Source organism: Vombatus ursinus, unplaced genomic scaffold, assembly GCF_900497805.2.
Source record: "Vombatus ursinus unplaced genomic scaffold, bare-nosed wombat genome assembly UNPS02014816.1, whole genome shotgun sequence".
NCBI lineage: Eukaryota > Metazoa > Chordata > Mammalia > Diprotodontia > Vombatidae > Vombatus > Vombatus ursinus.
The window spans coordinates 26,890,505-26,906,747 of NW_020954594.1; the positions used below are offsets into that span (position 1 = coordinate 26,890,505).

General features: G+C 35.0%; 1 protein-coding gene across 4 annotated transcripts in view; it reads left to right on the forward strand.

Moving 5' to 3' along the window:
• The window catches only part of NCKAP5 (NCK associated protein 5), an 859,247-nt gene that overhangs the window by 479,183 nt on the left and 363,821 nt on the right, over positions 1 to 16,243 (forward strand). For all 4 annotated transcript variants that reach the window (XM_027835634.1, XM_027835633.1, XM_027835635.1 and 1 more), the window contains one exon: positions 5,617 to 5,750. In XM_027835634.1, the coding sequence (XP_027691435.1) occupies positions 5,617 to 5,750 (134 nt within the window). The remainder of the gene's footprint in view (positions 1 to 5,616; positions 5,751 to 16,243) is intronic.

Below are 16,243 nucleotides of genomic sequence, written 5' to 3' on the forward strand. Positions count from 1 at the left end.
AGGAGGGAGATTGAGAAAGGTAATTAGCTCTGGCAATTTAGAAATTGTTAATAATGTTGGAGAAATCAGTTTTGGTCAAATGATGAGGTCAGAAGCCCCACCATAGAGAATTAAGAATTAGTGAAAGGAAATAAAATGGAAACCTTGGTTGTATATGACCTTTTCAAAGAGTTTAATGACAAAAGATAGGAGTAGTATGGAGTGGTAGATAACAGGAATGGACAGGCCGAGTGAGAGGTTTTAGATGAGGGAGGAAACATGGAATTGTTTGTAGGCAGTTTGGAAGCAGTCAATAGACAAAGAGTGGTTAAACATAAATGTTTATATTTCTAAGTAGCAACCTAATTATTACTGAATACACACAGCAACATCTTGGAAGGTTTCTCTTCCATTCAGATTTTTTGTTTATTTGTTTATAGAGTTCCACTCTTTGAATCTGTATCCAGTTAGAAAGAGCCCTGCCTGACTTGTTTTCTTTTTAAATAGGACAGAGTAGAACAAGATGAACATGCATGGATGGAGTTTCCCATTACTGTTGAAGCACCACCATTGTTCTAGTCATGCATGTTCACAACTTCCATGTCACCTTTACTTACTTCTCATTCTGTCTTATCCTACATATCCAATCAATTGACTCCATTTATTTCTGCCTCTACATGTATCCCCTTGCTCTCCCTGTCTCTTACTACTCATGCAGCCACTATCCTAGTTCAGGTCCTCATAATCTTTCACATGGACTGTTGAAATAGCTTTCTAATTGAGCCCCCTTCCTCAGAATTTTCTTCTTTCTGATCCATTCTCCACACAGCTGCTACTATAATTTTCCTGAAGCCCAGTCTGACTACATCCCTCTCTTATTCAATAAACGCTCTTGATTCCTTGTTGATAGAAGAAGCAAATATTATTTCATCTTTATCTCATTAAAAATTATATTAAGCTTTATGATATATAATTGTTATAGAACATTACATGTAAATTGCACATATACGAACTATATTAAATTGCTTACCATCTTAGGGAGGAGGGAGAAAATTTGGAACTCAAAATTTTATAAAAATATGAATGTTAAAAATTGTCTTTTTGTGGAATTGGAAAAAAATAAAATACTATTTAAAAGAAAAATATTACATGTATGTACTTTATAAATAAACATGCAAATATGGGTGTGTCAAATATTTTTGTTGATTATTTACTAAATCAAAAAGGTTCTATATACATATATATGTATGTATACACATTCCCATCCATTCCTCTTAACTCTACATCCTTCTGTTGATTATTTCCAATTTATTCCCTGAATAGTTTGTTTGTGCCTTGTCTCCCCCATTATATTGGCAGCTCCTTGTTAGGAGTGACTTGTCTTTTGCTTTTCTTTGTATCTCTAATTCTTAGCATAGTGCTTAGTTTATAGTAAACACTTAATGAATGCTTATTTACTGATTACTAAGAATAAATGTATAGTTAAGAAATATAAATATATAGAAAGTTGTTTGTTTTTTTAAAAGGAAGTTTTGAAGGAAGGTCCTAGCAGTTTAGTGTTCGTGCAGAACATGGTTCCTGAGCAGAATCTTAAAGGAAAAGAGGGATTTAGTGAGGCAGAAATAAGAATGAATGTGTTCTAGAGATATGGATCAGCCAATACAAAGAGACAGGGATGGGAATTGGAATATTTCATGTGAGGAACAAAGAAAAGGCTAGTTTGGTTAGATTTCAAGTATTGAGAAGAAAGTAACATCCAATGAGGCTGGAAAAAATAGGTTAAGGCCAGACTGTGTAGGTCTTTGCAGAGCAAAATAAAGTAGTTTATATTTTATCCTAGAGACAATGGGAAGTTATAGGAGTTAGTTGAATATGATAATAAAATGGTCAGATCTTCACTTAAGGAAAGTGACTTTGGCATGAAAATGAGTACTGTGAATTTACTGACACTAAGCAAAAGGCATCAGTAAAATATTTATTTTTTTAACACCAACATAGAATAGGAAATATCCAATGATAGAGGGCTTTTGACCAGAAAACACCTCAAACAAGCGTTTGTAATCCAAAGTGGAAGTAAATGCTTAGAAAGTTAATCCAAATTAACCTTAAGATTATGATGAGTTCTTCCTGCAAACATTACTTTCCTGTTACCTCATTGAAATAGCCCATAGGACACTGTCAATACATATAGCCTAGTGATATAGGAATCCCAAAGGAGGAAGACAAATGAAGCAGAATAATTAGTTGTTATCTTGCCAAGTTTAGTGGGGATATTGTAGATGTGGTATTTAAATGAATCATTTTAAGGCTATACTAGACGACTCCTGAATATCTCTTCTAGCCCAACGCTTCTACCTACTGAGAAATCATGAAAGGAATATACCATTTTGAAATGTGCAACCCAGGTCTCTATGATAAGTTTTACTTTTCTCTTTAAAACATTATGGTTATACACTAATACAATACATCAATACTCAAATATATATATATATATGTATGTATTTTCTCTCTCTCATCACATTCTAGATGAGATAGGGAAGATAATTTAATATCATGCTATGACTCCTGCAAACACCATGTTTAAGAAAGTTTTATTGCTACATGTGTTTTGTAAAGTTTTTGTATATACCCATGTATGCTCTTGTTGTGTCTCCAACTGGCATCTAAGATTCTAGGGTAAGGACCCTTTCTCTGCGTTCTTTGACTCTACAGCACCCAGTAAGTTCTCTGGCATGTATTAAATGCCTTAATCATTGCTGATTGACTGATACTTTTTGCTTTCTAACACAAGAAATTTTTCGACACACTACCCCTTCCAATTCTAAATATTAGCAAAGAAAAGCATTTAAACAAATTGACAATGTCTAACAGTATAGATGACATTATGTATACACAGTCGCCCTGTCTACTAAGTGTAGGGAAATGTGTTTTACCATCTGTTCCCTAAGAACAAAAACAGTCATTGCAATTATTCAATGCTGGCTAGCACCATTTGGGTGAAGCAATTAGTACTTCACTTGGGGTTTTAAGTCATGGCTTATATTTTGAATAAAAAAACTTAGAGGATGGAAGGAAAGAGTAGGTGATTGCATGGATTATCAGCAAATTGTAATGATGACGGCAACTGTGCTAAAATTTTCAGGGAATCTGTTTTAGTAAATAACCTTGGCCCTTATGAATTCAACAACTTCTATAATCCTCAATGTGCCCTGATGTAGTTTGTTTACAATATCTGTGTATTTTTAATTATCATTAAATTACTGAACAGAAAGTACTTTCTTATGGAAGTGTATTAGTAATTTAAAATTTGAATCAGGTTGCAAGGAAGTGTCTTTGTACTTACTGAGTAGATCTATATGTTATCTTTTACTATCAAAAGAAATGTCGATACTACTTCCTGTGCCAGGTTCTCCGTCATTCATGAGATTTGTATTTGACTTGGTTGATTACCTGCTTTTTGCACTTGTTCCACTATAGCCATATAAAGGCCACTGATATTCATTACCAAATGCCATTGATTAAGTCTGTGTGTGTACCAAAGACTTCATAATCTATACTAATGGGAATGGACCAGTGCAGCACTGAAAATTGAAATTCCCATATTAGCTATTAGATTTCTTAAAGTTTCCATCTTTCTTTTTTACAACTTTCTTTTCCAAACTTTTTATTAAACCAAAGCTCATAAATAACAGGATGTAAATGTGATCCCCTTACTCTATTTGTGATGGAAGTAGTGAGTGTGAAAAAATGCTGCTGTATTTGAAGGATGAGGGTGTGGGTGGGAAGTCAGGGTTAGGGAATGATTATCCCCAGAATTGAGTCAGACCCACAAATGTATTTTGAACATCCACTATATAAAAGACCCTGTGCAGAATAGCCTAAGTGATAGAAGGAAGTATGAAACATTGGGTGTCAAAAACTTGCAATCTAAGACATAAACTTTAAAAAAAAAAGATGCTTAAGCTAAATTAGGTGTCACTGAAGTGTATTATAAACAGGAAGTGTTAGTAGAGTACAGAGGAAAGAGAAATCCCTTTCAGCTGTGATATAAGGGAGGACTCATGAAAGGAGAATTTGTACTGATTCTTGAAGGATATGGATAAGAGAGGGTATGCCAAACAGGAGGAATGCTGTGACCAAGAAGCATCAGTGGGAATGCCTGAGTGTCATGTTCAAAACGCAGGGGGTCATCTTAGAAAACAATAACAATATACAGGGTATTACAAAAGTCAGTGCTATTTCAAGTTTTAATAGCCTTCTCATATGCTTTAGTAACTTAAAACTATACTAAATCTTTTGGGACATGATGTATAGTGATTTAAGGTCTTCAAATGCCTTTTTTGACAATAATCTTATGTGATAGTGCAGATAGTATCTTCTTTTTTACAGATGAAGAAACTGAGGCATAGATAGATTAAGCAAATTACCTAAGGTCACACAACCAATATCAGAAATAAGACTTTTGACTCTAAGCCCAATGTTCTTCCTATAATCAAGATATTCTGGCAATACTTAGTTGGCTCTTAGGAGAGAATTTCTCCAGGATGTAGAGGGAAGAGAATTTGCCTGTTGACCTGGCATCCTGGGAATCTGTGAATCTACTTGATATGAGTTGCCCCATCATTGCTAACTGAATGTATAGACTACTAGTTTTCTGACCTTTATGTTTTCTTTTTTCTCTGACATTTCAAATGTCAGCTCATCATAGTTAGGTGTTACATCTTTGCTGTATATAATGGGAAATAGGACTGTTTCACTTACTAAAACTCAAGATGATAGCAATTCACTGCCCTTCATAAAGGAAAGTGACATTACTAACTCACCATTCAAAACAGAAAAAAAAAACAGTATGCTGTTTTTTTTTAATGTACAAATATACGGCTGAATCATTCATGCTTTTCCTAATCCTTCTTGTAACCCCTGGCACTTTCTGCAGGATGAGACAGAAAACTAGACTTACTTGTATAATGTGTGGTTATGTAATTCATTATTTTCTCTGTATTAACCTTAATGGACCTTAGAAAGATTTAATCTAGGACTCATACCTCATTAGCATTGTAGACTAGCCAGCTGAATTAACTGGCTCATATGTAATAATGAATAATCTTCCTTTTTAAAAGTAGAAATGCTGAGCTAGTATAAGAGGTCTTGAGCATGTTCAATGATTTTTTTGCCAATAATCTTTCATGCTAATCCGTGTATCAATATTATGGAATCGTTGGCAAATTTTGCTCTACAGATTTTAGTTTATAGTATTTTTGCTGACTCAACACTTTTTCATGTTCTCAAACATTTGGTTCAGTGCTCCCTCCCCTGGTACACATCATAACACATCAATGAATGTACTTATCCTCTGTAATACTTGTCCATGTGATTCAATGAATCCTTCATAGGCTAAATTAAGTGGAAGTTCTTTTCATATTTTATGGGATACTGCCAGAGCAGAATCTGTCCATCTAGATTCACTTCTAGAAGGATCTAAAAGTCATACAGTTCTAAACCATTAACAAATGTTACTTTAATCATTGATACATCTAATGTGTGATTGTTGTTCAGTGACTTGTGTATTGTTTCACCTTACCATATGCCTCAAGAAATTCTTCATCATCTAAAAACCTTTGTTTTGTGCCATTCCAGCATGAGAAGCTGATACATGAATTGGAGGAAGAGAGAAACTTAAGAATTCAAAGTGAAAAACGGTTACGGGAGGTGACATTGGAGTCTGAGCGAAGCAGAGTTCAAATGCGTGGCCTGCAACAGCAGTTTTCAAGGTATACTTCATGAGCAATCTGGATAGATCATTTCACAAGGCGTCTGGTCTGTGAGGTGACTAATTTGAGGGAGAAGGGAAGAAGCATTATTTGTTCCCAGTGAAATGGGTCATTTGAGTTACAAGTTTATATCTGCATATATTGTTATATAATCTCATTTCATTTGAGATCATTGCGTGCCAGGGCAGATCTTTTTGTTACCTACCCCTTTGTGCTTTGGCTGCTTAGGGTCATCCTTCTGGTATCATTCAGTTGTGTTTGACTTAGGCCTTAAGTTATAACTCAAATATGGAGCCTGGTACCTCATTGATGCTGATTGATTTTGCTTCATTTGATGCTTTTCGTTTAAACAATCTGCAAATTCTACAAGACTTTATGCCATTGTATGTGTGAAGATAACAATTTGGGCATGATATCACAGTCTAGACTGCTAATACTTTCAGACAAGGTGGGAAAGAATAGGTCCTGTCATTTTAGAAGTTACATTATTCAAAGCATAAAAGGCTAATTTCTGTAGGAGAAGGAAACAAAATCATAGAGTTGCCCTCTTTATAAGAGATAACACTAATTTGAAAGAGTCTTGAATATTCAACTATGTTTTGCATTTCATTCTCTTGTCGTCAAAGGCTTCCAATCCTTCATTATACATGACTGGGAGAGGACAAGATTAAAATCATGGAGTGAAGAGAATCATAGGATTAGAGATGGAAGGGACCTTAGAGATTGTCTAAGCTATTTTGGGATGGGTGTGACTGGTAGATTAGAATTGATATTGTTATAAAATGAGACATTTGTAGGTAATTTAGCAGTTAACAAAAGGAGATTTATTGAATCACAACAAGGGAAAGAATTGAAGCTCTCCTACTGTTGAGTGAGAGAGAGAGAAGAACTTCTTTTGTCTATTTCTACTCAGGCAACCAGGAAAGGAAGTCAATACCTGGAGCCTTTAGTCCTTGATCCAACAAAGTCTTATGGATGATTTCAATACTTTTTGGGGAAAAAAGTTGGATAAGGAAAACAAGGTCTTAGGGATGATTTTGATACCCTTTAAGGAAAAAAAAAAAACTTGCATGGGGGAAAGGTCTAGTATATTGCATCCATTGTAGCAACCCTCTTATAAAGATCATAGAATTAGAGATGGAAGGGATCTTAGCAGTTTTAAACATAAGGAAACTAAGGCTCAGAGAAATTGGGTGATTTGTCCTGGTAACACATCTAGTAAATGTCCGAGATAGGATTCAAACTGAGGTCTTTCTGACTACATGTCCAATGCTGTATTCACTATGCCATAATACCTCTAACGTGTTCATTTTATCTATGGACAAATAAAAGTCCCAGAAAGGTAAAGTGCCATATAAAAAATCAAACACATTAGAAAAAGGATCTGAACTTCAGACTTCTCTCTCTAAATCCTGTATTCTTTATCCTATAATATACTGCTTGTATTTCTTATCTTAAAAAGAGAGTGCAAACTTTCCTGTGATTTAATAAATTTGAGTTTGAGTCTTTGTTCGCCTTTTGTGTTACCTTAGACAGACTACTGACTCTTCCATGTCTCCTCTTTACCACCTGTAAAGTCAGGAAAATGACAACCTGTTTCATTCTTCCTCTTGAGAGTATTTCTAATGACAATGTATGAGGAGCTATTTTGAATGCCTTACAAGGTAACTGTAAATTGACAGAGCCATGCTATTCTTTTCTGGAAGTGGAAGATGAGCTGCATTATTCCAGAATGGCTAAAGTCCCTTACATTCAGTACAAGAAGAAGCTAAGATCAGGGTTAGACTATCTGGCCTTGGCTTCATTTAGATCAAAAATCTGTACCCTTAGTTAACTTGGTTCAGGGAGTGATTGGAATACACAGGACTAGAAGGTTTAGTTTATGTCATGATGCTCAGTATGGTCATTTAACATGCTGTCAAAACACCTGGTATACCCAAGGTAATGAGAGGTGTTATAGAAATGCAGAGATCAATACTTTAACAAATGTGTGTCTAAGCCCTCCCAGGCCATTACTTATACAAGGCCATGTTCTATTTTTCACTGAGTTTGATGGGAACTATCATGTTATGTCAGCAACTTAAAATAATGTGGGCATTTTTATGTAACTTCAAACCAAGCATTTCTTCAGAATAGTTGTCATTTTGAGAATATAGGCAAGGCAAGGGCAGATCTTACCATGCCAGCACTTGTTTAATTGAGATGTCTCTATGGTTCCTTTATTGATTTAAAGGGCCCAAGATACACAGCACAGTAAATTATTTTTATATGCTACAGGGTCATCTGCTGTAAATCATGTTCCAATTCCACACAGATTTAAGGTACACAAAAGAAAAGACCTGTGCCTTCACTAGTGGTGGAAGTAATCACACACTCAGAAAAGAAAACAGAGACTTATTAGTTGAACATACTGTTCTTGAAAATACTTTTTTAATGTAGCAATTTTTCTTATGTAGAGTTTCATTAAAGTGGAAAGTTCAAGGCCAATTACATTCAGAAAACTGGAGTAATTCAGTAAAAGATTTTTTACAAAGTATATATAACAGATCAGATAATTATACAATAATTTGAACATACCCAGTGAACCATTTCTGATACCCTTTCCCATTTTAATCTTAGATTTTTAGACTTTCTAGCAATGCTTATTTAAACAGTTCTTCTAGGATAATTAAAGTCTTTGTGAAAGGCTCATGATCACAGAACATGAAAATAGTACATGTTTGTCAGAAACAGACAACTTTGAAATGATCATTGAAGACAAACTTCCTTAACACTTTATTGACCCAATAACATTCAGGCAAAACTTCATAGTTTTCCTTTTTTTTTGTGCATGTGTGGTAGTTATTGTAACTGTGTTTTCTAAGGGTTTACAATGCCTGTTCAATGGAGGAGTCAGCATGTAGTGAGACAAAGTGTGGGTAATGGAATGTAGTGACTGTAGTGTCAAACAACTTAAAGTTTCTGTTACAGGGCATCCCTATAAATAAAATTTTGTTGTTGTTTAGTCAGTTAGTCATGTCTGACTCTGTGACCCCGTTCGGAATTTTCTTGGCAAAGATATTGGATTGGTTCGCCATTTCCTTCTCCAGCTCATTCATATTAGAAAACTGAGACAAACAGGGTTAAGTAACTTGCCCAAGTTCACATAGCTAGTAAGAGTCTGAGGGCAGATTTGAACTCTGTTCCTCCTGATTCTAGGTTTGACATTCTATCCACTGTGCCACCTCACTGCCCTATTAGTAAAATAGGACTGCTCATTTCCAGATGACATGTGGTTGATCAAAAGGAACTTTAAACTCTTCATAAGTTCTTCCAAGTGGGCAGCAGATACTATGCCAACACATGGCACACAATATACACAGCTATGTCATTCTTTGTACAGTTAGAAAAGAGGAGGACTTGAATAGCATAAATATGCAGATAATATGCAAACTTCATGTGTATCAATAGTTCTAAGCTCCATCCTGTTGAAATTTTTTTACCAGAAAAATACATTTGTATTTTTTTCATACCACAAGGGGACTCTTCTGATGAAGTTATAATCCACACTGAGATGATCAGTAGAAAAGAGACTCCCAAACCACAAAAATGCCTTGTAATCTTACCATTTGGTGAAAGTGTCCAGATTATTGTAGTGTTAAAAATTAAATATCTGAAATAAAGAAAAAAACTTAGGACCAAACCAGGTACTTCCCAGATAGGATGGGAAGATAATGTATGAAAAGTCACCTACAGAAGTCACATGAGTCCTTCCCTCAAGGAAATGAAAATTCAGATTGAGGAGAGAACACAAGGAGCTCAAATGAATCTAAGTCCGGCTGTGGGTTTACATGGATCAGTCTTCTGTTTTGGTTCATGTTGTCATCCATTATTTTTCCTAGTAACCTCAAGATTTGGCATCCCTGGCCCCACACATGGCTTATATCCTCCACGAATATATTTATACACTAATGTAAGAAATAATAATTTAACATTAACTCAATGCCATCTAAGTCTATAGATGTTCTAGAACCAAGGAGAATCATAAATAATCTAGGTGGAATAAATCATAATATATTATTGTTTATACAAATACATACCTGTTTTTGTATGTACATATATATGTATAAGTATGTATGTATGTATTAATGACACACCCTGTTATTTCATGGGTAAAAAGTATTCCTTGATGAGGAAATCCCATCTACCAGTGTAGGTTTGCAACTGCTCTACAAGTTAGAATCATCGAGAGTTGCCTAGGTTAAATTGCAAGGTTAAGTGACTTGCCCGAATTCATACAACTAGTATGGGTCGGAGGTGAAACTCAAAAATAGGTCACCCTGACTCAAAGACTGAGTCTTCATTATGCCACCCTGCTGCTTCTGCTCATTATTGTCATCTTCATCACTGATGATAATAATAACTCCTCCTTTCTGCCTCCTAGAATCCCTTGCCTTATTCAAAATACAGTTCAAGTGTAAAGTTCTACATGAAGCTTTCCTTCATCCCAGTTGCCACCACCCTTTCTCCAAAAACTTTCTTATATTTGTTTTGTGCACATTCGAAATATACCTCAAAGGCATAACCTTAATTGTTAGAGAGCTGTACTTAGACCCAATAAACCCCGGTTTCAAATCCCACCTCCAACACACACCAGCTGTGTGACTCCAAGTAAGTCATTTCACCTTTCAGTGCTAGAGGCATGTCTAAGAATACCAGTTGCAGAGAAGGTTCAGGCCTACACTGGTAGACAGAGAATTCTTAGGAGAAATCAAAGTTCCAGTTCTTATCCCTTTCCTCGTCTACATATACTCTCATATGTGGATGTGTCATCTCTATAATAAAGTATAAGCTCCTTGAAGGCAGGGACAATTTCATGTTTAATTTTGTATCCTCAGTACCTAACATGGTGTTTAGCAGATAAATATTGTTTGATATACACATAATTGATCAATTGATATATATATATACACACACACATACATATATATATATACATATACATATACATATATATATTCTCCATCATCAGTGTACCCAGTGGTATACCAGATATAAATTAGAGCCAACAAAAACATTTTATTTCTTAAAAATAATCACATCAGTGATCAGCCTATCAAATGCAATAGAGTTAAATGTATATTACCTGCTACCTAGAAATATTAAATGTGGTTTATTTCTCTACACAATCATTTGGTGCAAAGCTAAGTAAAGCAACTTAGTGTGGTTACTAATTGACCTCAGATGTTAAAAATTAGTTAAATGGAATTCAAACTTTTCCTCCCCACACATGCAGTCCTTCTCCAAAGCTGCTCTGACCTTCTACTCCTACAGTGTTATCCACTGCCTTGCAGCTATTTCTTTGCTTACAGGGATTTCTCGTATCACAGTTGATTGCTATGGATAAATGCAGTGTGCTGTATGCTGAGTCTCAAGGAGACTTAAAAGGAGATGATTTTTTTTTTTACTGCTGAACTCACTCACTGGTTGCTGCTTCCATTACTGACTCAGTAAGATTTTATGGAAACTGAGGGTATATTTTCTGCTGCTGTTTTGAAACTGGGCACTTGGTATCCGAATCTTTTTTGTGTGTGTATTTGGGGGATATGGGGGTGTGCCTATGTCCATATGTGTGAATTAAAAAAGATACATGTTCTATCCACATATACTTTCCTTCCTCTGGTTCTATATGCCATATTAAAATGACATTTTTTTCTATGTCTTTGGAAGGATAAAATATGACAAGGTGGGCAATGTGGTCACAATTGACCTTTGGACAGTCAGTGGTTGTGTTGTTCTTCTACTTCATTCATATCTCAAAATGTTCACCAAGTTTCACCCATGTGGAGAGCCTCCCATCCTGAGTGCTTTGTTCCTCTCAATGCATCTGGAGGGCAATTTCATATTGATTTGGAATTGCAGTTTTTGGAGTGTCAGCAATATTTCTGGCTGAGGTGCCTTATAAACTGGGACCTCTCATCTCTACATCTGTGTAAATCTCCCAGAACTTTAAAATGACAGAGTGAGGTTGGTTTTATGATAAATTGTTTTTAAAATACAGCAGATGGAAGAGAAGATTTTTTTTAAATGGCAACTTTTTCATGCCTAGTTAATGTAACTGAGCCTGCGTTTCATTGTCACCTAGCACTCCAGTGCTTAGGCCCTAGTTTATACATAGCAATGGGGGGAGGAGGGGAGGAAGGCCAATTAGATTGAGAACTGGAGAAAGTGGAGATGTATTTGACATTCCCAGTTCAGTCACTGACATGCAAAGAACAAGTTCTTTGGCATCTTCACTTCCAAGTTTATTGATTTATGTCAGTGGGTAATCATCTATATTCTTTGTTGAATTGCAAAAAAGTGAAGATTAAGTAGTTACTACTAATATGAGATGAAATACACATAATGCTTTTAAAGTTTGCAAAGCATTTTATGTTACATTATCTCATTTAAAGGAATAATTAATTCATTAAGGTGATACTTAAACATATGCCTTATGTTGATCAGCACAAGAAGGGTGCTTATAAGTGATTTACAAATAGTATCTTATTTTATCCTCATAATGGCCCTAAGAAGTAGGTGTTAATATTATACTCATATTACAGACAAAGAATCCAAGGCAAATATACATTAAATGACTTGCCCAGGGTCATACTGCCTGGAAATCTCTGAGGTTGTATTTGGATTCAGATCTTCCTGACTGCAGATCCAGAGCTCTATCCACTGTGCCATGAGGTTTCCTTTTATTATCAAAATTGTTTCAAGATATTCTTGAATAGGATAAAAGATTCTTACGTTATAGCTCTAGGCATGACACCAGAAGCCGTGTCACCTCAGACAATTCTCTCAATCTCTCTAGGTCTCAATATCCTAATATCTAAAATGTATGTATTAGATAGAATCTGCTCTAATTATCCTTATTGCTCCAAGTGCTATTGTTCCATGACTGAAGAAAAGAAGTACATAATGCTGTCTATGTCATCCAAGCTGCAAGAGCCATGTTCTTGGTGGTTTTTTGACACTATTTTATTTTGGTCACTGAAGACCTGAAGACATTGAGATTGAAAGATTGTCAGATATAAATCAGATTCTTGTTGTGGATAACCAAAATAAAATTCAGGGAAGTCTGACTATCAAAAGGGACTTTAAAAATTCCAGATGTGAATGTAATCATACGTGTTTCTCTATTACCAGATTTGTGCCAAATTTGACTCACCCTGAACTCATGGGGGAAGAAATCCGGAACAAACAGAATGTTATGACTTACAGCTTTGCTTTTACTTAAAAATCACCTATGTAACTAAATGTGCATGGTAAAAGCAATGACAAAAAAATTTGTTTCTACAGCAAATTACCAATATTAAATCCAATTGAATTCAACAAATGTTTCTACTACACTGAAGATGCTATGTTAGGTGCTATGAATATGTGAAAAACAAGTTTAAAAAACAGTTCTTGTCCTCAAGGAACTTACATTCCAATGTGGGAGGGGAGATCCATAAAACATAGATAGCATCTAAATACTTAAATCTAGGGAAATCAGGAAAAGTCTTCCTAGAGAAGGTATCTCATGAACTGTCTTAAAGGAAGGAATGATTAGGGTAGAGATGAGAAGGCAATGGTATACCAGGGGTATAGCCTATTCAGATGCACAATTATCAATTTTGAGGAATAACAAGAAGACCAGCAATTAAACCAATAATAATGGTGTTTTTTTTCTAGTGTTGTCCTTGCTGAGTTTTGTTTTTTTAAATGGTATTGGCACAGGTTATTTTTGAGTTGTTTGTTAATCTGGTGAATTACATATGTGGTACAATGCCTCAGCTTAAAATGGTTGCAAAATTTTTCATTGTGACTTTGATCAATAAATTCTCCTTCATGTAAGCAGTTTATGAATTAAAAAAACATATTGTTAGTCATTAATTCATCAGTCAATTAATTCATCTTTTCAAATTAGCCTCAACCTATGCCTTAATATTAAAGGTGGGTTTTAAATTTTTGTTCAAGATGCCATGCATTTTAAGTTGGAATCCTCTTTATCATTGATTTAGAACTGGCATGCCCTTAGAAAAAATCTACTTCAACTTCCTTTTTTTCTAAAGTTAGTTTCTTTTGATTTAATTTTTATTTTAATTCTGAACTTTTACAAACATCAATAAATGTGAATATTTCCAGAAACATTTCTAAGTACGAAGAACAGAAAGAGAATCACAGATGAAACTGAATTTCTGATGCACATAGCTTATTTTTAATAGTAAATATTATATTTAACAACATAGAAACTTCTTCCTTTTCAGAGATGAGGAACTAGAAATGCAGAGCAATTAAGTGGCTTATGCCACTCAACTCACAGAGGAAGTACATAGCAAAGCCCAAATTCAAACAAAGGCGGTTGGACTCTGGATATAGCATTTCATTCCACCACCATCCTGCCTTTGCTACTTTGGTTCACGTTCAATTTCCACAATTAATACAACAAAGACACTTAGACACATACATGTGTACATACATACACACATACATACATACGTGTATATTATGGAGGAGTACAGGATATATGTATATGAACATCCAAGCAAAATTATGTAAATACATAAAAATCTATAATGTCAGGGTGAGGGAATCTAAGTTTGGGAACTCTGAGGGAGTTATTTGAGGTATATAGAGTTTAGGTGACTTAGTAGGTATCATGTAGCTACTAAGACTTTCTTGATTCTAAATCTAGCACTCTGTTCACTATGATATGTGACTGCTTTTCTTCTTCTTCTTCTTCTTCTTCTTCTTCTTCTTATCATTATTATTATTATTATTAGTACTGCTTTTTGGTGAGGCAATTGGGGTTAAGTGACTTGTCCAGGGTTACACAGCTAGCAAGTGTCAAGTGTCTGAGGCCAGATTTGAACTCAGGTCCTACTGACTCCATGCTTTTATTATTATTTTCGGTTAATCTGGTGAATTCTGTGATCTGGTGGTATGATCTCATCAGTTTGGACAAACCTGGTGTTTCCTCCTTTTGCTAATACTGATCACTTAACATATATAATTTATACTTTTCCAGAGTTGTCTGGGGTACTGAAAAGATAAGTTATACTCACATAAGTAGTATATGTCAGACAGGACTTGAACTCATGGCTTTTTGACTAAAAGATTAACTTTCTATGCATAACCCTATTTTGCCTCTTATATACTGAACCATATGCCTTTCCAAATTGTACCATCATTTTCCATGAAAAGTGAGTTGCTTTTTTTGGCTTTTGCACTCGAGGCCCCATAAAAATAACTCTGATGAAATTTTCATATCCAAGTATGGTCATGCTCTTTCAGTGAAACTATTATATGGTTAACCAATTAACAAAATATTCCTATGAGGCTAATGGGTAAAATTAGCTACTCATTAATCTTTTCAGTAAGACAACTAAAATATTAAGAATTGAAATGATTTTTATCCAGTTTCTGTAGTTAACAGAGATAAAGGGTGTGGGCTAGGACTCAACTCACTGACCATACAGTGATCTATACTTCATATCTTTTGCTGAGGATCATAAATTGTATTTTTTTTGTGAAATGTTTATCATGAGCTATAAGACTGCTGAACAGTCAGAGTTAGTTGTGCTGGAATAGACTCATAAACAGCCTATACCCCCACACTTGATGGCTCTGCAAAACTGTACAGTGCTTAGCAACTTGTGAGTACCCAATAAATATTCATTAATGATGATGATAGTGATTTAGAGCTGTGTCTAGGTTCCCAATAACAATCCAATCAGAGGACATCATTCATAGTAATTGCTCTCTTTGGTTGACTAAATTGGTTGACGAATATACAGGAAGTTGATTTTATTTTTCTTATTAAAAACAAAATGCATTTTCCTTTTCCTTGTGTTTTTCCTCAGTCTGAAGAATCTGAAAATGATGTATTCTATAGATACCAAAATATCAATGTTAATGATGCATTTATAAAGATTATCAGAGAAAAATTGATAATGAGCTAATGGGCAGGGAAAATACATGACTTTATAACTCCTATGGTACCTAGCAATTACTTTGTATATAGTAGGCACTCAATAAATATCTTGTGAATTAATAGACAATTCTCGGTTTTTGCTGAGGCAAGTGTCTTAAACAGCAACACAAAGAAATTTGCTTATATGTGCTTATTTATGTTTGTTAGGAAATTTGAACATTTTCCTAACAGTGGGGGTTGTTATGCCGAGTGATGGAGTTCCCTTAGCAGACTGTGGAATTAACATCTTACCAGTGTCTTTTAACATACATTTCAGAAGAGCTAAACTTTCCCTGAAAGCTAAACATTCCCTGGTTGAGAAAGAGAGGAGCCTAGATGTCTTCCTCTTTGAATCTGTGATATAGTTTTCACCCATAAAAGATGAGTTACCTATTCAGAGTACTCTTTGGAAGATTCCCTCCTTGAGGACAGTAAAAGGATCTGGGTACACTTGAAAGGTACTTATCATTGGGAAAAGTTCACTCTCGGAGAATATTTTATGACTCTTAGA